Below are 25,082 nucleotides of genomic sequence, written 5' to 3' on the forward strand. Positions count from 1 at the left end.
AGAGATATATTTATAAATATATATATAGACATAGATAATAGAACACTATTCAGCCATAAAAATTATTAAATCTTGCCATTTATGACGATATGTATGGACCGGGAGGACATTATACTAAGCGAAATAATTTGGACAGACAGTAAAAATTGCATGATCTCACTTATATGTAGAATTAAATAAAAAACTAATTCATTGAGAGAACAGATTGGTGGGGGATGGGCAGTTGCAGAAACTGATAAAGGGGATAAAAAGGTACCAACTTCCAGTTATTAAGGTCAATAGGTTCTGGAGATGTAATGTACAGCATGGTGACCACAGTTAATAATACTATACTGCATATTTGAAATATACTAGGAAATCTTAAAAACCACCATTACTAGAAAAAAAAAATCTGTACATAGTGACATGTTAATTAGATTTATTGTAATGTCTGTTTTGCAATATATACATATATCAAATCATTATAGTGTATACCTTAAACATATACAGTGTTATATGTCAGTTATACCTGTTAAACTAGAAGAATAAAGGCAATTAGATTGTTGCATAAAAAAACAAACAAAAAGAAACACCACTCCCAACATACACAAAATTAAATTCCATTAAAATATACTGATTTAAGGTTAAGCCATCAAAGCATACACTGAATATGTACTATGAACGATATTGTGGGTGGATAAAATGCTACATTCAGCATAGCTGCTACCCTCAAGGAGATTTCTATTTAGGTGAAATAAAAGTTAACATGACATCCCGAGTTATGGGGGCTCCACTGTGTGACCTCCACCATCAGTACCATGAGACTAGGATTCTGTAACCGCATACAGGACAATGAATGAACTGCTTATTCTGTGGTATAGATTACCAATACTATGGAAGCTCCAGCAGAGGAGAAGTTCAGTGAGGACCCCCATGACTCTGGACGGCCCCTGAATGGCAGGGGAGTTAGACTGGTTCTCAGAAAGCAGGGTTCATTGCTTAAGGACGGGTGGAGAGGTGAGTGTGTTGTGTAGTGTCCTGTCAAATAAGACTCTTGGAGAGATTTACACTCTGAAAATAAATTCAGGGAAGGAAAAATACATCAGAAGCACAAGAAGAACTTAAAAATTGTCTCATCTCATCTGAAATAATAATATAAAACAAAACATTAGCAAAAAGAAGTCAATACTCTCAGAAGTGACAGCAAATTTTTACACCGTGGTTCTTAACTGTCAGATTCTCAACTGTTTGTGAGAATAATCTACACTATAACATTCTTTGCTTTCTATTTTGGTCCAAAGATATGAGTATAGGACCCTTTGAAATATCAGATAAAAAGGAAAAGAAAAAAAAAAACTGTGTTAGGCAGAAAACATGCAAATAATGTCCTATCAATGTAACGATAACACAGGTGTCCAAAAGAAGACAGGGCAGAATACACAAGAGAGGGGAAAGTTGTGGATGCCACAAAGCAAGAGGCTTTCAGAAATGTGCAAACATGGTAGGCTCCTTACTGTGATTACACTGCAGAAGCCCCTGATCTGATTTGATCACAAGTGGGCCGGTTAATCAAAATGTCAGAGCACAGAATCAGAAAATGATCCTCATGCCCATTTGTGTTCCGTGCAAAGGGAGCACAGACGGGAAGTGAAAGGGCGCACCTGGACCCAGACCATGGACTTAAATCTCCACTCTGTCACTTACCACTGGGTGACACAGGCTCTCTGTGCCTAAGTGTCCCCGTCCGGAAGATGGGTACAGACACAGGTCCTACCTCACAGGACCATAATGGAGAGCACACTGATGAACACTGTAAAGGCTGGAGAACAGTACCTGACGTCATAAGCATCATGTGCTTGTTAAATAACATTCTTTTTAAAATAGGGCCAAGGCTGCTTTTTTTCCAGGGACCCTATTATTAGATCTTCCAATGTCTTTTTTGGCATCAAACACATGCAACTTCCATGCAGCATGGCTCTACATTTAATATAACTCCCCATCTCCCACACTTTTTTTTGTTTTTGCGTTAGACACAAATATTGTTTGATCCCACTCTTTTAGAGATATGCCTTTACATGCTTTTGAAGCATTCAACTTTGTTTCATAGAAACAGTTCTTTTTGCACCACATTTCATTGGTTTATAATGTACTTAAAATCATATAATTACCAAGACAAATGATAGTCATATGAGAATGAGTTACAAACATAACTCATTCATAACTCAACTGGTTGGAGAAGTAAGTGTTCTTGGTAGAGAGCTCTCTGCTAGCTCAGTAAATTGAGAGTGTTATTTAATATGATTTGTAAGTGGCAAAGGTGAGCATTATTTAATCTGACCAGTAAGTCTGAATAAAGTTAGAGACTCCAATTCCATTAAGAATGTTACTTTTGGATTTTATTTGCTATACCAGTTTCTTAATTCATTAGAATTTAGAAAATTCTTTTAATATAAAGGAACTTCTTAATCTGATTTGTTACGGTCCATAGTCCTAGAGATGCTTTACTGGAAACTGGAACCAATAGAGAAGTTTATGGCCATTCTTAAGATTTAAATTTCAGGTTAGGCTTCTTTTCTTTCCCATCACCGACCTGGTTCTCTTCGTAAGTTTCCAAGAATCTGACAATTAACCCTTAGAACTAACCGTTTCTATTCCTCCTATATCAGAATATGCTAAATAATATCCAGGTAACCCTTTCATTCTATATTTTTGAGGGACAAAGAATTAAATATTTTTATAAATTATTTTCTTTTTCACTACTTAAAATATATCTACTAAACTCACAATGTGTTCAACAATCTTCTTTCTGTGTCTCTCTTTAGGTAGCTACTTAGATTGTATAGAATCATTAGGCTGTATTCAGCAGATGACAATTAATGCAGTTTTTTAAGATAGGATAAAAAATTGTATTGAATCTGTAGTCCATGGGCAGAACCTAAAACATCTATCATACTCAGGACTAGGCATACTGATGGCTTTGCTGCACTCACCAGCCATGCCCTCCAATAGACCGGGCTGGACCAGCATGGTTGCATAGTTCCAAAGCATCCACACAAACAGGAAACATTCAGAAGAGATAGGGGTGTAAACCTCCCTTCAGTTCAGTTCAGTCGCTCAGTCATGTCCGACTCTTTGTGACCCCGTGAATCACAGCATGCCAGGCCTCCCTGTGTATCACTAATTCCTGGAGTTCACTCAAACTCATGTCCATCGAGTCGGTGATGCCATCCAGCCATCTCATCCTCTGTCGTCCCCTTCTCCTCCTGACCCTAATCCCTCCCAGCATCAGAGTCTTTTCCAATGAGTCAACTCTTCGCATGAGGGGGCCAAAGTATTGGAGTTTCAGCTTTAGCGTCAGTCCTTCCAGTGAACACCCAGGGCTGATCTTTAAAATGGACTGGTTGGATCTCCTTGCAGTCCAAGGGACTCTCAAGAGTCTTCTCCAACACCACAGTTCAAAAGCATCAATTCTTTGGCTCTCAGTTTTCTTCACAGTCCAACTCTCACATCCATACATGATCACTGGAAAAACCATAGCCTTGACTAGATGGACCTTTGTTGGCAAAGTAATATCTCTGCTTTTGAATATGCTATCTAGGTTGGTCATAACTTTCCTTCCAAGGAGTAAGTGTCTTTTAATTTCATAGCTGCAATCACCATCTGCAGTGATTTTGGAGCCCCCCAAAATAAAGTCTGCCACTGTTTCCACTGTTTCCCCATCTATTTCCCATGAAGTGATGTATGTAAAGTAACTCTCCAGCTTACAGAATGAATCTGGGTCATTTATTTTAATCAACAAATAATTACAGAGCTTCCATGGGTGCAATGCAAAGCAAACTCAAATTGCTTCTACGTTAGCCCATGCTTCATGATACGCATTTATGCCATCAGAAAGAAAAAAAAAATCACAGGTCACATGAGAACAGATCACCTGAAAAGCCAGCAACTTTGTCTATGATTGCGAGTTCTTACGTGTTAGAAGGCAGACATCACTCTTATTATTCTACCTCTCAGAACGGCTAATATTGTCAGCCCGTCTTTTACAAAATTCATTTAAATTAGAATGGCTCCTGGAAAGGAGATCTATTTGGGGAGAAACAGTGTGTTGGCAGAAGACACCCAATGAATAAATACTGAGTTCAATTGTTAGAACAAACACCATCCTCTGCCATTTGGATGTGTATTTAAGAAATTTGTGACAGCTAATGAAACAGCTTACATATCTATGGCACATGTGCCTACTGTGAAAATAAACCATCGTGCTTCATAAGCAGGGACTAGAGATCCTTAAAAGTTATTCCAGAAAAGCCTCAAGTTAAAACAGGCAAAATGGAAAAGCTCATGAACACACAACAGCTGTTAAAAGTAATTACAATATTGGATCTTGATTGTAAGAGAGCAAATGAGATACAACTTTTTACAGATCCAAGATTCTCTCTGACCAACATTTATCATGGCTGGGATCAGGAAACAGAATAGAGGGAGATGATTTTTTTCCACACAATTTGTGACCAATAAATTATGAATTAAGCACTAACAGATAAAGCAGAGAGAAAATTAATCTAAGAGATGAGATCTATTTTACAATTCAGAGAGCTCTTTTCATTTGTGTGTGTGAGGGATTACATTTTGAAGAGAGGCTTTACCAAACATCTTTCTATCTCTGACATGAACTACAATTTCTCATTATTTCCCTGAGGAGTCAGGCGAAGATGTTTGTGTTGAAGTTCAGAGGGTAAATTAGCAACACCGTCTCAACCATCTGGAAACATGCTGAACTTTCTAGATGACAGAAATGTTCTATATAAACACTATCTAATATGGTAGCTGCTGGTCATGTATGGTTTTTCAACACTTGCAATCTGATGAGCTTGACATAGAAACTTAATTTAAAATTTCAATAGCGCCATTTGGCTAGTGGCTACAGTACTGGAGAGGCTGCTGCTAAGTCACTTCAGTCATGTCTGATTCTGTGTGACCCCATCGCCGGCAGCCCACCAGGCTCCCCCGTCCCTGGGATTCTCCAGGCAAGAACACCAGAGGGGGTTGCCATTTCCTTCTTCAGTGCATGAAAGTGAAAAGTGAAAGTGAAGTGGCTCAGTTGTGTCTGACTCTTAGCGACCCCATAGACTGCAGCCCACCAGGCTCCTCTGTCCATGGGATTTTCCAGGCAAGAGCACTGGAGTGGGGTGCCATCGCCTTCTCTGACTGGACAGGCTAGTCTAGAGCATATCTCTTTCTTCTTCCCTTTAGCCAATTAGATCAGGCAGCTGGGGTTTATCCTTCACACACCGTACACTGCCCCTGTGAAACCCCACATACTCTATGCCAGCTTGGTCTCAAAAGGGCTCTGAGCAAGGCTCATTGGAGCTTGTTTGAGCAAATATGCACATTAAGAGGATTTTTTTAAAAAATAGGCAATGGCAAATATCAGCTTTCTAGACCCCTCTGTCAATCCACGTGTCTTCCTGCACTCAGATATATTTTCTAGCGCTTTCTCAGGGACAGCTTCAAAATGATTCAAATGGTCTGACTTTCCATGACTTTGCCTGTTATAAAAGCAACTGAAAGAGTTCAGTGAGAACACCTAGACAAAGAGAACCTGTAAAATACTGAGGCAGAGTAGAGGAAGTCTTAGCTTGTGAGGAGGCAGGCTGCATAGAGAGAGATATGAAAGCACAACAAACCTCAGCTGTTTTTTTTCTTTTTATTACAGAGTGTTCGAAATAAAGAAATGCTCTTCGGCCATTACATAAAACTCTGCCTTGCTCATCATGGAGTGCAAACGTACTAATACTGGTTCCCAAAGCCATCAATTATTTTCTGACTCCATTTCCCAGTTTCATTGAGTTAACCAGATGATACTCTGATTGTTTCCTTTTACCTGTTTATTGTTTGTTGATGCATTTCTTTACGAGTCAGAAATTTAAGAGATGTTCAATTTTAATGACACCCCTTGAGAGGTGAGAAAATGGATGTTCTGAGGCAGTATGTCTTGCCCATGAAGACAGTGGTAACTTTTGAACTTAAGTCACTTCTTGTCAATAGCATTTTAGTAGCGAAGACTGTTTTCCACAAAAACACATACCTGGAGGAGATCAGAAGTTGGTCTGACTCGCTGTTGGAAAAGGATGCTTAGCGTTCGATTCTGTTGTTCCAAATCAAACACTCTTGTTTTCAACTTTACACATTCCTCCCTGAGATCCTGCAAAAAACACATTGAAAGGAAAAAATAAAGTCTATAATTGAAAGATAGCTTTGCATATTATAACCATATTTCATCTGCTATTTCAGATGCATTAGTAAAAAATAGTATTTTTAGTCTTCAAACTCCCAGAAATAAATCACACATAATATTTTCTTCCACAGCCCACTGTCTGATAGAATTATTATGTTCAGGAAAGCCAATATAAAAAAAAAAATCAACAACAACAAAACAGCACCTTGAAATCAGAAATGCATTAATCTAGCATGCTATTTTTAAAGATGGTAAATCTCAGCGATATAAAGTCAATTTAAGCTTCCACCTATATATTTGGCCTTTCACGGTCTTCATAAAAGCAATCATCAAGCACAGGCCACAAGGACAGTAATGTTTTTGCAGTGAATAGAGATTTGATGAACTAAAGAAACTATCACTTTTGACGGAGCCCTTCGCTGTCATTTGTGGAAACGAGCTGAAACTCTCAATGCGGTTGCTAATCGAATCAGTGATGCATTTAGATGGAGCGAAGCAACTGTGAAGTGAAGGCTTACAAGGCCGCTTGGAACTTTCCCACCCTCTACATTAGTGGACTTTCATTTCGTTTGGGGGTGTTCTGGTCTTAGTGCTGGGGAAGAAGTGGAAGAACCATACCTCGGCATCCCCTTAGAGCAGCTCTTTTGAATAACAGTTAAAACACCATCGAGAACTCTCCCCCAGCTTTCATGAGGGGAGCTGAGAAAACAGAGCTTTAGGATTCTCTGGAACCCCACCAAGGAGCTTCTTTCCAAACAAACTTACAATAAAGATACTTGTACTGACTTGTCTGCATCCTCTGATGAGGTTCAAGAAAGACCAGGTAGAATAAAGCCCCAAGGCAAGGTTCTTTAAAAGCTGACCCTTTTCTGTATTTCAAACTTTATCTTACACTATTTCATGATTTTTTTTAAAAATAGGCCTCTGCTCTTACCATGTGAAGAACAAGGGTCTGCTTGTTCTCGAAAGAGCCATGCATTCTGACACCATCCTTCCTGCCTCACCTCCCTCTGGCTTCTCATCCACCTCCTCATTCTTCCAGTCCAAGTCTGGCTCTTTGGGTGACATCCAGCTCAAATTCTGTCTCCTTCCTGATGCTTTAATCTGGCATCCTCCACTTTTATCTGCTCCCTTTTGTGAACTCCAGTAAGCCCTCAATGCTTCTTCTGTGACATTTAGTTAATGTCACATACTGCTTTGTGTTGATTTTCTTTCATGCTTTGGACTTAATGTTGTCAATTAGGTAACATGTTCCTCAAAAAGCGTAAGAAGATACAGAAACACCAGCTTGAGCATATTGTCTGACACTTTTCTTTCATCATCTAGTACAGTACCCCACAGAGTAGTGGGAGCTTAGTAAACTTGCGTGATTATGTTGTTAAAGGGGAGGATTATGGTGAATTTTTTTACTCTCTAGTGATGGTGGGATATACTACTAGTTTATCCATCTATATATTCTGATGTGGGGCAACTACAGGTTGGGCAACTAAGATCTTACTTAAGGCTCTGCAAGCAAGACAAAGTGCTAGTCCTCAGCTCTGCTCCCCAGAGTCACAGAGGTTAGTAGGTGTGTGCCATACATAACCATGTGGCAACCTGAGTGCAGCTAGAGAGAGATCTATTAGTATCTTCCAAGGCTTTACCTGAGGAGCCTCATCATTTCCAGGCTTATCCAATCCATTTACAGAAGGCAAAGAGACAGGGCACGGTATAACAGCTCAATGCACAGCTTATACTACACTCCCATTTTTAGGTAAGTAGGAAGCCTATGCTTAGGATGTTTTCAACTGATTGCTGCCTCTAATGAAGAGCGGAGCAAAGGAATGTCATGTCAGAGCAAGGCACCCAGGTACAAGCTCTAGGAAGGCAGTGGCTGTAAGTTAGGGGCAGTGGGTGTGTGCACACGTAAACATGCATGCCACTTGGCAGAGGCGCTTTTGGAGGCCTAGGCACTGCTCAAATTAAAAGGCTAGATTTGTTGTCTTTATTTAGAATTCAACCTCTGTGTTTCACTTATGCTAATTTTTGCTCTTAGCATGTATATAACACTCCCTGCTCCCAAACACTAATTGTTTTCACTACTGCTAATTAAGCAATTAATAAAACTTGACTGTGAGGTAAATAAATATTAATAGTACCTATTGGGTGGGAAAACACAATCATTCTTTCTCACTTGCAGGGGGAGGGGTGGAGACAGAAGCATATGAGTGTGGATTTGCAAGGAGAAAGGAAACTTGTAAGGAATACCAGCAACTGTTTTTAGCAGCAAAACTGAAAATAACTTGAAAAGATCTCTGCAGATGAATTTTTTTAAAAAAAAGAAGGGAAAAAAATCAATATATTCTATAACGAGTTTCTGTACCAGTGCCCAAATTTCCATGGCCATTACTATTACTTAAGGCAGTAAAAGTTCATTAGCAGGAACACAATTTATTGACCTTGAGAACCATTTATCACACCTGGCTTATCTAGATCAGTACACAGAAGAGGGGAAAACAAAGGGCTTTAGGAATGTGATGCAGGTCTTATCATCACTGACCAATAGACATGAGCTGCAGAGCAAATTTGTAGACATTAAAGAATATTCTGTGTTGTTCTAACATTCTTCCTTTCTTCACTCAAGCTGTGGATGGTAAATGATGCCAGACAGCTCTCACCCCAAGAAACTGTAATCAAAACCATTGTGTACCCATGTGCATACACATAAGTCAACCAGACTGGAAAGATGGAAAGAGAGAGAGAAAAACAACAATTTTTCTGACTACTACAGTGAGACCTGAGCAGAGAGTGTCAGCTGACTGTCTTTTCTTCCTCTGGGCTCACAATGAGAACCCACTGACATAAAGGCACGTAGGACATTTTGAGGCTGGGTAAAAGGACCATTAATGCTGACTGTCAGTAACAGAGACGGGAACTACACTATGCCTCCCAGGAAAGGCGTTAGAAACTAAAGAATTTTTCTGTTTAGATGCCAGCCTCCGAGATCATGGCTCCCTATAAGGGCTGGACCATCTGCCCTCACGCACAACCCTTCTTTTTCTCTGACTCCCTTGTACCTCTCAGGTCTCAAGAGGAGGACCTCACTAAAAATAAAATATAGGGTTGTGTCTTTTGAAGCAAAAAAAGGGAATATGTTGTATAATTGTTATCAAGAAGTAAACAATGCCAAAGATTTGACTACATTTCGTCTCATGTAAGCAAGTACAGTGGTCTTTGGGTTCAAGGAAATAGCCAGTTTTATTCATAATCTGCATGCCACTCTCAACTGAAAACAAAGTAAGACATTACAGCTGGATGTGTGGGGAAAATATACTGAGCAATGCGGTATACTGGTCTAAAAGGGTCCTGTGTATCTTAATGATCCCAAGCCACAACTTCCCTGGAGGATCCACACAGGGCACTCCTAACAAGTTTCCCCTGTGCTTGGGGCTGAACGAGATTCTGGATTCGCTACTATGGAGTAGCTATGGAGTATGGTCACTTTACGCACTTAGAGCAAAACCATTACCAGCTCCAGGCTAAAGGAAAGTTAGAAAAATGCTGGTTGCTTAGAAGCTTGATGTATACTGATATTACTATTAGATTATTGTTCAAAACTATTGAAGTTTGATTTTATCATGTAAAATGCTATTATACCGGTATAACTATTTCAGAGGTAGTTATGTATTATGGGAATACACTGGATTGAGAGTTAAGGGGCCTGGACTCTGGTCCTTATTACCCACACAATCTTGAGGAAGTTACTTACTCTGGTTATGCCTCAAGTTTCCTCATCTGTAAATGGAGTTACTGCACAAAATCAGGCTTTCAAAACAAGAGATGCCTCAGCTGCTTCATGAGATGGCTTGTCAAGGGCCACCACCTCAATCCTTCGCTGAGACTTACTGGTACCACCACATCCACCAGCCTCTCCTTGTCACAATCCTTTTCAGTGTCTGTCACTCATATCCCTATCTCTTCTAAGAATGCTAATACTTCAGTTAAAAAAAAAAAAAAGCCATTGCTGGAAAAGATTGTTCACATCTCAGACCAACCAAGGACCTCAACATCAAACACTTAAAACAGTGAGACAGGTAACATAATTGTATCACTGAATCAGGTCAGTTCTAATCAATGGGGAGTGCTGAGTCTTGTGGCAAACTGAATAATGGAAGCCTTCATCCAAAAGGCATTCAGATTAAAACATTTTTAATCTGAGTGATGGCTAAACAGTTTATGCAATTACAGTAAATTGAGCCTATTATCAAAGCTAGTTGACAAGCTCAAGATTAAATGTTCACTAAGGTCCCTGGCAGTTGGGAAATTCTATCATCCAAAAATAAGACTGATTCTAAGAAAGCTTGATTTGGAAAGAGCTCCAAGTTTACAGTCATTTTTGACTCCATGCAAGTCAGATCCTGGATGTCCTTGCTAGCAAGGGCTGGCAAGGCTTCCAAAAGTTTTCAGAAATCCACCTGTGACATTGCCCCTTTATTTCTTGCAATCGTATGTGACTAATGATTGGATTTCAACCCATCTGTTGAATTTCACAGTGTTTCCCTGCTTGCTGAACTACAGTGGGGAAAACATTAAGTGACTGAAGGGATTGTGGAGGCTGAATGGTGCAAAGGATAAGGGCATGGAGTATGAATGCAATAACCCCAGGTTAACATGTGGGCTTTGCCGCTTGTAGCAACTGGAAGCATGGGGAAATTATCTTCATCGTCCTACTCACAAGACTGTGGTGAAAACCAAATGATTTTGTGCATTTAAAGTGCTAGACGTGGTGTCTGATTCCTTGTAAGAGTGCAGTAAATATAAACAGACTCTAAGGAAACCAGATCCTACACACACCATTACAAGAAAAGTACACCCAGATGGCCCAACTGCTCTTTCTACAAGGGAAATACATAGGAGTTGGGAGTTCTTTTAGTTTAAAGCTACAAATTGTGTTCTGCTTCTATCTGGATGGCTGTGTTGCTCGATTTCACCATATAAGAGCCTTAATTCTTGTTGGAAAATTTTAAAAATACCATGAATATTCGGTTATTTTAAAGAACTTGAAGATAAGACCAAGGTTGTTGATATACTGTAAAATAACTAGAGGGGAAAATGGCTTTCTTCCAATTTTGTGTTAGTGGCAAAAAAAAAAAATAAAAAAATAAAAAAAAACATAGAAGAGTTAAATTTTCAGTGTGTGTAATTGTCTTAATGAAGACAGAATATATTTCAGACAAAAATGTGAATTTGGCTCAGATTACTGACTGCACTTACAGGCTTGTACCTATGATTTGGAGGCATAATTGGAACTGAGCTGTGTTAAATATTGTCACTTTAATGTTATTGATCTAAAGGAGGAACAGTCAGCTCTCTTAAGAGAACCTGTAGATTTTTGAGATAAACTGAATTACTTTACTAGGACATGATCTGTATCAATACATTTAACAGAAACTGCTAAATTTATAGAAATAATTTTTTTTCCTATCAGTACTTAGAAAGGAAATATACTCTGTGACTTCAAGATACGTATCAGGGCCAATTCACTGTATGTCAGCAAAATACTTTTTCGGTTGCTGAGGGAGGAATAGAAGTCATGGGAGATTTGCCTTTGTGTCCCAATAAATGATATATTCCATAACTGTATGGTTATGACTATAATTTCACCTCAAGGATGTGTGTGTGTGTGTGTGTGTGTGACTTAGATAATTCACTCAAGATTTCTGTTTTTCACTCTGTATCAGCTACATCAGTCCTTAGAATTAGGTTTCTCATCTGCTTTTGGAGTACATCTTATTTCCCATATTGTGCTTTTAATTGAGAGATTTTAGTCTTTTTGTAGCCATTTTACAGTTTCTATAAAAACTGGGAGGCGCACGTTTCTGCAGAACATGATTCTTTTGGAATCTCTGAAAGCTCTGGCATCTTTTCCTGCTCACAGCGTCCCTGAGGTATGCTATCTCACAGTAGCACATCTTTTTGTGTCTTCCTGCTTAGCTGTACCAAGGTAGATTTATCTGTTTACTAGTTATTACTTGAATTTGTGTAGCTATGTTTTTGTGGCTGACCTGAAAGGTCCCATTTTCCTATATACTGTGCCAGATGGTTCTCTTGCCTCTTTTCTGAAGCACCATTAAAAAAGACAGGCATGAGAAGTCTTTCAACAGTCACACACAGAGCTGCAACAGTGCTCCCTGGCATTCCTTACATCTGTAATTAAATGAGGAGGAACAGGAGGAAAAGCAACTGAGAAATTAAAGCCTTTGAAAGAGAAAAAGTATTCAAATATGTTGTGACAGAAATCATGATCTGTCCTTCAACGTATGTTTCTTCCCTTCTACAGTCAGGTGACAATCACTTTTCAACTGGGCACATACCCAGAAGAAAGACTCCATCACTGGCTTCCTTAGGTGTGGTTGTATAATTAAGGTTTGTAAACAGGGAGGAATGTAAACTTTTAGAAGTCTCTCTTAAAAGATAGCTGCTGTGTGTGTTTTACCCTCTTCCTTTTCTTTGGCTTTCATTTCCTCCTGATGGCTAAAATATTAATGTGATGACTGGAGGTAGAGCAGCCATTTTGGACCATGAGGTAACTGTGGAAATGGAGGCCACATCCCGCAGAATAACAAGATAGAAACCATGATGCCAGTGACCCTATGAACTTTATGGAGCAAAGCCATCATGCTGGCTATGTACTCCCCACCTGCAGATTTAGATCTGAGAAGTAGGTAACTGATCTGATTTCATGTTACCTGATTTAAGCCACCATTATTTTGGATTTTTGTTATTCACAATTGAATCTACCTCTAACCTAATAAGTATGCTCAAATCTCTCCTTCATGTAATGTTAATGTAAAATCTGAACTAGTTAAAATCATCTGTATCAGGAAGCATGATATTTTGACAGAAGTAGTCGGGGGAGAAAGTCTAGCAAAACTGTTATCACAATGCCCTTATAGCATGCATTTAAAATAATTATTTAAGTACATTCATGAGAAGTAGCCAACCCCTCAAATTGTTTTCAATTAAAAAAATTTAAATGCCATAAGTGATTTTGCTCTCCTAAGCCACATCTGCCTGAACAAGTCACATGTTCCCACATTTTCTTTTAAGAGGATATCTCTATCTCACAGAGCAGTAACTCAGAATAAACAAAATCAGAAGGAACTAGAATTCAGCCTCTCAGATAGATCATGGAAAGAGATGCAAAATGTTCAATAAAATTCACCAAACTAGCTAAGTTTGGGCAAACTACCTGCATTTACCCATTCTGCCCCAATAACATGATCTGAAGGCAGAATAAGATGACAACAAAGGAGAAGGTATAAAAATTTCATGCGCAGAGACTAACATTTGTTTTCCCCTAACTTTATTGAGGAGAAATTCACATATATAATTGTATATACTTAAAGTGTAAGATGTGATAATTTGATATACATTACATGGTAGAATGATTACCAAGAGCAAAATAATTAACATATCCATCATTACACATAGTTAACTCTCTTAAAAAAAAAAAATTGTGGAGAGAAGGCTTTCAATCTACTCTCAGCAACTTTCAAGTATATAGTACCACCATTTGCTTTACCTTTACCACAGAGCTGTTCCTGTGAGAATAGCTCTTCCTTTTCATAGAGTGACCACAGCAATTCTGGGAGGTGGACACTGCTATCTCTATTTTACAGAAGAGGAATTAAGGTCCAGAGAAGTTAAATAACCTTCCTAACCTCAGAGATCTCTTGCTAAATTTTAGGCCTCTGTTAATGCTGTCTATCAGAGGCTATTCATTTTATAGGGGCCAGAGGAATCCATCAACTTATTTAATGTTTACATTCACTAAATAAAAATGATAGGTTTGCTACTCATCTAGGTAGGCCCATGGAAATCTTTCATCTTCAAAAGGCTTTCTATTACTTTCCCAAGAGTTTAAATTTTATGAATCTATTGGTCATTGATGTTCATATGCCATCTAAAACGCATACAATTTTAACCTAACTGAATAAATGGAAAAGTATTGCAGCTATCAATCATAGTTTCCTTTAGTTTGACAATGTGAGTTCCAATCTATTCACGTAAGTACTATGAAAATAATAAAACCAGAAAGTGACTTACCTTTTGAGTGAGCAGGGCTTGCACAACCTGGTTCGCTACCTTTAAAAAATAAAGAAAAGAGTTGCTGATTATAATAATGAGACCCTATATGCACAGACTCTAATTTACCAATAAGTTACCCAAAGCTAATGAGCTCCTCATCTGGCTCTTTCCTCTACTTCTAGAGGATTTGATTCTTTTCATAATAAGCCTATCCTTCTAGGTAATATTTTGCATTTTCCAAAGGTGACCTTGTTGCTAATTAAGACGGTTAGGCTGGAAAGATCATTCATATCTTGACTCTCACATTTCCATATTTGGAAAAATAATATCCTTTCATATGTAAAGTACTTTAAGAAGGCTAAAAAATGATATAGTGCAAAACATGATCCTAATTATCTGTACACAGTTTTACACTGCTGATTTACAATGCCCTTTGCCTCTCCTTCCCATTCTTTTGCTGTGTGACTATCTCATTGCCTGAAATTACTTGCAATAGAGGTAGGTGGAAAGTGCAGAACAGGGGCAACTCCTTCACTCCTATATATGCTCCACTTTCTTCCTCCACATCTTCATTTATATTATCCTCTGTCGTTACTACCTATAAGAGAGTCTGATAGTTGCCTACTCTATTCTTTATTTCCCCCTTCTTCCCGTGATTTTTTTTTTGCCTGGATAGATATAAATGGATTTCCCAACCTCCCTTGTCTCTGTGTGACAAAATTCTGGCCCAATGAGTTCTAGGCAGTCCATTTTCTTGGACCGATGGATAGGCAGTCTCCTAAAAAAAGAGGGTTCATCCTTATTCTTTATTTTCCTAGCTGGGATATGAAGTGATGGCTGGAGCTTCGGCAGCCATCTTGAAAATGAAAGTCACATTTGGGTGCAGAAAAATAGAATGAGCCTTGTCCTGATGATGTATGGAGCTGCACTTTCTATTTCTGAACTTGCATATGAGATAGAAATACAATATCCACTGTTATTTTAGTTTCTTCTAATACACAACTAAATAAAATTGTCACTTATTACTAGAACTCTAATTTTCTTCAGGTATCAGGCAGTTTGGGACAGTAAGAAAAGCTGGAGCCCTCTAGGCCCTAGGAGGTGAATGGTGAATTGGCGTTGGTAATTTCATTCCCTTTCAGTGACTGGCTTAGGAGTGGGCATGCGACACAATTTCAGTTAAAGGCCATGTGAAAAATCAATAACACATCCCTCATATTTCAAGGATCTGGCATTTTCTCCGAAAACTATTCACCTTTCTACATGTAAGATTTCTTTTTCTAAGATTTCTCTTTCTAAGATTTCTTTTTTCACCTGCAGATTTCAAAAACACTTCACAGAGAGTCACTTATTAAACTTCACCACAATCTTAAAGTCATATACCCATATGGCTACTATTGATAAAATTATGGTAGATAGGTGAATTATATGGAATGTTTTATTCAGTACATACACATACGGTAAACACTTAATGTGATAATCGAAACTGACAACATTAAAGACCAAGTCAGGCCATTTAAATATCCTAAATATTTCTGTTCATTCATTTCTTCCTTCACTTATCCAATATAAATTTGCAGAGTATCTAGGATTGGGATGTGTTTCTTGGTTTCAAAAGGAACATAGCTGGTAAGAGATAGGCAAGAACACAGTTATAAGGGTGATAAGCTTGTAATCATCTTGCTAATTCTCACATTCAACCAAAGACTAAAGACCAAACTTTTATCTTCTCTTTCTCTTGATAACAAATTAAATTCTTGTTGATACTAAATTGTGTATGTTCATTTCTCTTTTTAGAATACTGGAATAGATTATGATAAAAACGTTTTCATGGAATTTGCTTCTTGACTCAATATTGACAAAACAGCATATCCTTAATGACAGCTGGCTACCAGTAAGCCTCATTGAAAATTATAATAGAGGCTGCCATCTATTTGTGGTTAGCAGACATTCACACTACAAGTAGTAAATGACTAAAATCAGATTACCTGTACAATTGATATGTACAAGAGGGAATTTTTTTCCTATCCGAACCCTTTTCAAATTTACATTGCTGACATTAAGTTTAAAAGAAAGGCTTTTTACTGAAACTAACTATAATTTTGAAGAAAAAGTATTATGAGGTATTTCTTTTAGTCCAGTCTAAGTTAAAGAAGATATCTAAGAATTACTGTAGACTAAAATAAGTCATTTTCTGTAACTTGTGATGTTTCTTTTTCTTTTATCACTTTATTTATACATGATCACAATGGTGATAAATGTTTCTCAGCCCACACAAATTGACCAATAGCATAATCTTGAAAATCTTTCAGTTTTTAAACGTTCATTAAAATTCATGAGAATTTAAAGTCAAACTACATACCATCTATTTTATTCTTGCAAATTAAAAAAAAAAAACAGAAGAACTATTCATGCTGCGTAAGTCAGAAGCAATGTACCAAACTTAATTTATACCATAAATAATTTAATTCTTTTGTATAGCAACCTTTGGATTTGATTTACATTCTCATAAAACTGCCTAATATCAATATTTTCTTTTCTTCCTCAGAACTGGCCCCTCACTTAAACCAGTCTGTGGAATGGTGGTCACATAAAAGAGCTCTCTGCATGATTTAACAGGAGTCATAAACGAGTATCTTATCTGTAAAAGCCTGCAGGAATAAATATGTTATATCTTTGCAATCCAAGTATGTTTGCCCTATAGGCTTACAGACTCTATTTCTGATACAGTTACTTTTGGCATGTATTATGGACAATTGTTTGCTCTACCTGAAAACTGAACAAAGATACACAAATGCATTCTTTCTTTACTTACTGACATGGGGTTCTATTACCCGGAAGGGCTCACAGGTTCTCTGCAGCAAAGCAGGCAAGTGATACAAATGCTTTCCTCGGTACTGTCTATAAGGATAGTTTATTGGGTTTTGTTACGACTTTTAACAGCTAGGCTTCCCAGATGCATAAACAGAACAATTGTTCGGAGTTTGTATCTGCAACCTGTAATAGTCTCACAAGATGATCCCTGGAAATGGGCCCCTGCCTTCATCATAACATCCTACCCTCAGCACTAGGGTTTTAAATAATCACACCCTGGCAGGCCCAGCTAATGAGAACAGATACCTTCCAGTGTCAGCTGACAACCTTCCTCTCCAAAAAAAGAAAAAGAAAAAAAAAAAAGAGCAGCTGGGCTGGGTCACAGGAACTTGAGACACAATGAGCAAGCTGATGGTCCTTAAGCCCCTGGCTTGTTTGACAATTTCCCTTAGGCTGTTTGTGGAAAACTCCCCCTTTGTATCTAGGAGAGGAACAGGGATGGGTGGGCACTGTGGTACATCTCTTCTTTCCTCTCCATAAGAATTCTCTCAGACAAGCCAGCTCCTCTGATCCCCAGGTGTAGAGGGATCTCAAGGTGGGTGGGCAGAGGGAGGAGAATAGGGGATGCAGATTTGTCTGTTATTTTATTGCACAACAGCCCCTGAGGCTGAATGAGAAGCCATATCTGGGAGTTCATTCCAGAGGGAGCCAATTCTCACCACATCCAGAACACAATTGGAGATGGGGTTGAAGGTGGGCGAGTGAGGAACTCAGTGGACACCATGCTTAAAGTCTTGTCCTCAAGCCTGGTTGTCCTGCTTTCATCCTTTTACGTGCTTTACATGCAAAGCCACTGCCATGTCAGCCAGGTAATTAAAAAACTGATCGCAAAAGCACATGTTTTAGAAATTGTGCTTTGGAGAAGTTTTCTCTACTTTTGACCTTGGTTTATTGTAGGAAGACAGCTGGGGGCAAGTACAAGGAGCACTGGCGGCAGAATCACAAGAAAAACCCGGGTCCCAATATTGTCCTGTGTTGACCGATCACTGATATGCACAGGGGTGGGAGAGCAACCTGATTTTTCTCATCCGTAATGCAGGGGAACCATCGGCCTCTGAAGTTGTTGTGAAAAAAGTATGAGATGACAGACATCATCAGAAAAACCACCTCGGACCAGTACCTGATGAAAAATACCTGACAAAAATGTTAAATCTGAATCTGGTCACTCAAACTTCAGGAAGTAAAACACATTTTCAGGTAAGCATTTAAGGAAGGATGGTTTGAGAAGAAGCCCTTTCATTTATAAAGGGATGAAGTCTTGTGTGTGTGTATTTGCGTGTAAAATACATGTATAAATAAAAATCACTAAGCATCTACGTTATTTATTTACTCTGTCAAAAGAAACCCTGTAAGATCCTGGGAGTGGGAGAAATTCATCTAAATATTATGCGGAATTCCAGCAAAAACTAATTTGGAAATTAATTTGTTGCTCATAATCTCCATTCGTTCATTTAGTTATTCAATAAATATGCATTGAGTGACCTAGTCTGGGCCAAGGATTGTGCTGAATATTGGAGAAATATTGTTAATGAGAATAAAGTACTGCTAATGGTCGTTAGAGTCTAGAGCAGGCACAAGAAGTGGGTTATCTGTTGATTTAACGATCCGTTCATGAAACAGCCATGAAATGGAGATTGGAAGCATGTGAGGGCCATGAGCAACACCATGTTCCATCCACATTTGTCAAGACATTTATTTTAAAGATGACTTAGGTCCCAGATGTGGTAGATGATTCAGCAATCCAGTACTTGGCATACCCCATAGGAATAAGAAAGAAAAGTAAAAACTGTTCTCAGCCTACTTCTGCCTTTAGTTAGTCTTGCTTTAAAAAAGAAATTCTGATGCCTTTTTTTTTTCTTTTTTTCTGAACTACACCCAGAGGTCTGGTTTTCCCTGTCCTTGTGCTCTGAAGCGTAGAGTGTGGAAAAGTCCAAGAAGAACTCAAACACTCTGGTAGCCTGGCTGACTGTGAACTCTGGTCTAACTCTAACGGCCTGATAGGGAGGCAGGTTCTCCAACTTCTGTGTTCAGTGGCTTCACCTGGGAAATTTCTTCAAATTACCAGTTCTCTCACCCCTCATTTTGTTTAAGAGTACCTGAGTGAAGTCTAAGAATCAAATTTTTAGCAATTGAGACACCTCGTGGTGATGCAGAAGGGGTCTGGAGAAACAATTTGAGAAACACTGGGCCAGGGTTTATTTTTTGCTCAGACACTGTTAGGGAATTGGAAATAACTTTAAATCTCAGCATGGGTTCACCTGGCTCTTCTATCATCATACTCAATTCGGTGGAGCTTTCATCTTCTTACAGATGCTTTCTGAAAAGCTCTCTAAAACACACATTCAGAGACGTAAGGGTAGTGGTTCTTAATCTTGGCTGAATATTATAAACCCCTGGAGTGCTTTAAAAAATTCTAATACTCAGGCTCTGATCTAGAGCAGAATCAGGTCATAATCTCTGGGGACAGCCAGCTGTTCTTTCAAAGCTCCGCAGTAAGTCCAATGTGTTGGTAAGAATGAGAATCACTCACCTTTCTAGATCTGACTTCACCTGCTCCAGCTGTTTCTACTGAAGATGTCCTTTCAGTTTTGCCCTCTTTACCTCCTGCCCACCGTTCCTCCTGACCTCTGGTGACTGTGCTATCTGTTCTCCAAGTCCCCAGTGCAGCCCATTTCCTCTGTGAGTTTCCCTTACCTCCTTCCTCTGGGATTAACCATCTCCCTCATTTATCCTGCTAGGCTAGGGGCACCCTAAGATCCCAGAGCCTAGTCAAGGTTCATATCTTACAAAGGTTTCGAGGGCACAGCTGAATCTACCCAAATGTAAGACGTTAGTCTGAGGAAGTTGTATGCGTCATTACACTTCTCTACTTGGGAATAAACTGGTCTTAAAGGAACTGGCCAAGACGATACTGACAATAAACACTTCAGTGCTTGCCAGTGAACTGTTCAACAGCTGGACACAGAAGCTAGATGCAAACATGAAAACCTCTAGTCCCTTCCCTCACAATCAAGAGTGGTCCTTGGTTTTGCTTTTGTATTGCAAGGTGAGGAGATGAGGGGTTGGGCGGCAGTAGAGGTGATGGTGAAGTGACAGTGTGTGCATGTATTTGTATGTGTGTGTGTGTGTATGTGTACTGGACTGGAAAAGGTCAGTTTTCATTCCAATCCCAAAGAAAGGCAATGCCAAAGAATGTTCAAACGACTGCACAATTGCACTCATCTCACACTCTAGTAAAGTCATGCTCAAAATTCTGCAAGCCAGGCTGCAGCAATACATGAACCATGAACTTCCTGATGTTCAAGCTAGTTTTAGAAAAGGCAGAGGAACCAGGGATCAAATTGCCAACATCCACTGGATCATGGAAAAAGCAAGAGAGTTCCAGAAAAACATCTATTTCTGCTTTATTGACTATGCCAAAGCCTTTGACTGTGTGGATCACAATAAACTGTGGAAAATTCTGAAAGAGATGGGAATACCAGACCACCTAACCTGCCTCTTGAGAAATCTGTATGCAGGTCAGGAAGCAACAGTTAGAACTCGACATGGAACAACAGACTGGTTCCAAATAGGAAAAGGAGTACGTCAAGGCTGTCTATTGTCACCCTGCTTATTGAACTTATATGCAGAGTACATCATGAGAAACGCTGGACTGGAAGAAACACAAGCTGGAATCAAGATTGCCGGGAGAAATATCAATAACCTCAGATATGCAGATATGCAGATGATGATACCATCCTTATGGCAGAAAATGAAGAGGAACTGAAAACCCTCTTGATGAAAGTGAAAGTGGAGAGTGAAAAAGTTGGCTTAAAGCTCAACATTCAGAAAACTAAGATCATGGCATCCGGTCCCATCACTTCATGGGAAATAGATGGGGAAACAGTGGAAACAGTGTCAGACTTTATTTTGGGGGGCTCCAAAATCACTGCAGATGGTGACTGAAGACATGAAATTAAAAGACGCTTACTCCTTGGAAGAAAAGTTATGACCAACCTAGATAGCATATTCAAAAGCAGAGACATTACTTTGCCGGCTAAGGTCCGTCTACTCAAGGCTATGGTTTTTCCAGTGGTCATGTATGGATGTGAGAGTTGGACTCTGAAGAAAGCTGAGCGCCGAAGAATTGATAGTTTTGAACTGTGGTGTTGGAGAAGACTCTTGAGAGTCCCTTGGACTGCAAGGAGATCCACCTAGTCCATTCTGAAGGAGATCAGTCCTGGGATTTCTTTGGAAGGAATGATGCTAAAGCTGAAACTCCAGTACTTCGGCCACCTCATGCGAAGAGTTGACTCATTGGAAAAGACTCTGATGCTGGGAGGGATTGGGGGCAGGAGGAGAAAGGGACGACAGGATGAGATGCCTGGATGGCATCACAGACTCGATGGACGTGAGTCTGAGTGAACTCCGGGAGTTGGTAATGGACAGGGAGGCCTGGCGTGCTGCGATTCATGGGGTAACAAAGAGTCGGACACGACTGAGCGACTGAACTGAACTGAACTCTGTGTATCTATGGATGCATGTCTGTTCCTTCTGAATAAACACACCCTTTTATTAGGAAATCAGGGGGAATCTCTGATCCCCAAGTACTTTCTCCCAATCCTCAATATGTTCTCCATTTCTCAGAAAATAATGATCAGTGCAAAAGGGATTGAAGAACACTTCAAATTTACATTTTATCCACCTGTGTATATTTTGTGAAACCCGCTAGCAAGGAAATAACTTAACATGAGGCCTTACCTTGTTAGTTTGTTTAATTAGTACCAAAAGCCTGGAAAAGAATTTCCAGTTGGCATTATTACTACATTCAACTACCCCTTTGAGAGTGTTCTCTTGCAATGTATAGAAATAGATTGTCTCCCCTCATGCAATTAGTTACAAAACAACTGGCATGTGTAATCAGGGGCCAGGATTCATGAATACAAAACATTTGTACTGCTCAGAGGTGGTTCTTTGTTACAAATCACCTCTTTGGCAACAGTTAATTTCTGCAATTAAGAAGGGAGAAATTCTCCCTCTGAAAATTCTGTCTTTGGTGGAAACTTTATACTAAATGATTTTGTGGGTGAAAACTTCGGTTTTGCCAGTCACATTCTAATGAAATGTGGGATGCAAGCATAGGGGACATATAGAAAACAGACCCTGAGTTTCCATAAATAAACGCTGGGAGTTTTTTGACTGATGAGGAAGGATGATTTATGGGGAAACTGTGACAAATTAAGTTCATGTGGTGTGATTCACATAAATTTGACTTCTGAATAGGGATTCTCATTGGAAATTCCTGTGCAGGAGGTTAAGGTAGTACTTTGCTGATCAATACATATGACCCAAGGGCAGTATTTGTTCCTTTAAATATCCTTGGATCTATTTGGAATTTCTTGGCCTCAAGTTTGATTGGACCAACAGCCTGGGGAATAGAGATGAGAGGGGCTGAACTGGCCTCACTAGACATGAGTCATCACTCCCCCTTTTATGTCAACTTATTTGAGTGATTCTTTTAACTCTGGACATTGTAATGATTATTCTGAGTCCTTTCAAGTCTTGACAGGGCAGAGGGACTGAAAACACCATTTTGCTTGAGTAACTAATACATATAGCTGGAAAAGTGTTGGTCACTCAGTAGTGACTGACTCTTTGTGATCCTGTGGACTGTGGCCCACTAGGCTCCTCTGTCTGTGGGATTCTCCAGGCAAGAATACTAGAGTGGATTGCCACGCCCTCCTTCAGGGAATCTTGCCGACTCAGGGATGGAACCTGGGTCTCCTGCAATGCACATAGATTCTTTACCATCGGAACCACCAGGAATGCCCCATATGGCTGGAGCTATGAGACAATTAAAACATTAAATAACGAAACAATTTTCTAGGGACTGTTTGAAGGTTCTTCAACAAGTGACTGTGAAGCCAAGTGGTGTGTGTTATAAGGATAATGGCTCTTGGTTTGCAGGGTTCAACAGGATCACCTGGAGATCTTGCTGATACACAGATCACAGCCAGGCCCACCTCCACTCCCAGAGTCTCTGATTCTCTATGGCTGAGGCTTAAGAATTTGCATTTCTGGGGCTTCCCTTAGAGTCCATACCCTGAAACAAGAGAAGCCCTTGTGCTACAACAAGAAAGAAGCCTCAGAGCTGCAGCTAGAGAAAGCCCACATGCTGCAACAAAAACCCAGTACAGCCAAAATAAATTTTAAAACTTAAACTAAATTTTTAAAAAAGAATTTGCATTTCTAACAAGTTCCCAGATGAGGCTGATGTTGCCAGTTCAGGGATCATATTACAAGAACCACTGGTGTAGGGAAATATCAAGCATATGTGGAATTCTGAGAAGAAACACCATTTCTAATTTTGAGGGCGAAGAGAAGTATATGGCAGAGGTGAGTATGCCACAACTGGGCTTTTTAATTGTGTTCTTTGTCATTTACTCCATCACCATCATGGACGGGCTAGGGAAGGGGTAAGGAAGTTCAAGAGCATTTGTTGGAAAAAGTTTCCTAATTGACAGTGAGGAGGAAAAGATTGAAGATATACTTCCAGTTTCCATTGTTCAAGAAGTGGAACGTGACTGAACATATTTTTCTAATTTTCTTGAAATCTCTGTCAGCTCTATCATAACAGCTATTAAACTGAATCTTCTAGAAGGATATGTGCAAGTTTTAGGGTATTGGGCAGATGACTGGAAGAGTCATCCCAGTAAGTGAATAACTCCAATTACCAGCCAACCCCAGACGAGGGCGGGTCAGGGAGGTCACCAGCAAGTCCTGGCTAGGTGACACAGGAAGGATGGATGGTGCACTCCCTGCCAGGTGTGAGAGGATGACTGAGAAGAGAGTCAGGGCCCTGCACACGTTCCAATTCTCCTTCCCCTCTCAGGAATCTGAGACACCTGCCATTTCTGCCTTCACCTCTCCATCATCATCAAATTATATTTCTTAAGTTGGCTCATGCTCGTGGCTCTGTCTCCTTCCAATCTGCTCAAATTTTCTTCCTCGCTTCCCTTTGTCTTCTTGGCTTGTTCGCAATCTACTGACTGATATTTTCTCTCTGGCTGCCAACTGTGAACACCGTCCCCACCCACTCTATCAAGGATTTTGCTTTTATTCAGAAATGGCATCCAATTGGAGAGGATGCACTGTGCCCTGAGGCAGCTTTTCTCATTCACAGGCTGGGATCACACTTACTGGACAGGAGGAATTTATCATACAGTGAAGCATCTCACAACCTATGCCCCAAGAATATTAAACAATAACCAAAAGGAATTTGTAGACGCCTGTATAAGGATACAAGGAGGGAGAGGGAGGGGACGGACTGAGCTTCCTTATCCATACTCCTTGTTTGCAACCTCCCTTTCAAGGACTAAATGCTAATGTTTGTTCGGGACTGGTAATAGACATATATTAAGATCTGACCGAGGAATCCTAAATAATCCAGCCTCTTATCCAGAACCTCTCTGTTCCCCTTACCTCATCAAGACATCTCTCATACTGTTCCCTTTGATTTTCATTTTCCAAAGCCAATGCTGAATTCTCTGCCTGCAGTAAAGACACAAAAATAATACAAATAAATCAATGAAATGTTGTGTTACGTGACAACTTCTTCAATATAGTTACTAAATATATCTCCTCAGGATCCAAAACAGTCTTGTAGAAGAATCTTTGACGAGTTTGCTCTAAGTACTATTATAAATCTCTCAGGGATGACTTCTATCTTATCTCTCACAAAAAGGTATTAGGGCTTAAAGAAATGCAAAACTTGGTATTCTGAACAGGTAGAAAATCAAATCATGGCCTGATGTGAAAGTGTTCTGTAAAAAAGATTACAATGTTTATTTCATTCTATGAAAATGTTTAATGGAAGAAAGGCCTTAATCTACTTCATTAAGACCTGTCATAGATACATAGCCTGATATTTGTTTAGGTCACA

The 25,082-nt window shown here is 39.5% G+C and overlaps 1 protein-coding gene across 1 annotated transcript in view; it reads right to left on the minus strand.

The window, feature by feature from the left end:
* The window catches only part of NCKAP5 (NCK associated protein 5), a 1,037,899-nt gene that overhangs the window by 202,417 nt on the left and 810,400 nt on the right, over positions 1-25,082 (minus strand). Inside the window, exons 8-10 of the mRNA XM_005676205.3 lie at positions 24,623-24,691; positions 14,306-14,344; positions 6,068-6,184 (exon numbers count right to left, since the gene is read on the minus strand). Coding sequence (XP_005676262.2) covers positions 6,068-6,184; positions 14,306-14,344; positions 24,623-24,691 — 225 coding nt within the window. The remainder of the gene's footprint in view (positions 1-6,067; positions 6,185-14,305; positions 14,345-24,622; positions 24,692-25,082) is intronic.

Source organism: Capra hircus, chromosome 2 (assembly GCF_001704415.2).
Source record: "Capra hircus breed San Clemente chromosome 2, ASM170441v1, whole genome shotgun sequence".
NCBI lineage: Eukaryota > Metazoa > Chordata > Mammalia > Artiodactyla > Bovidae > Capra > Capra hircus.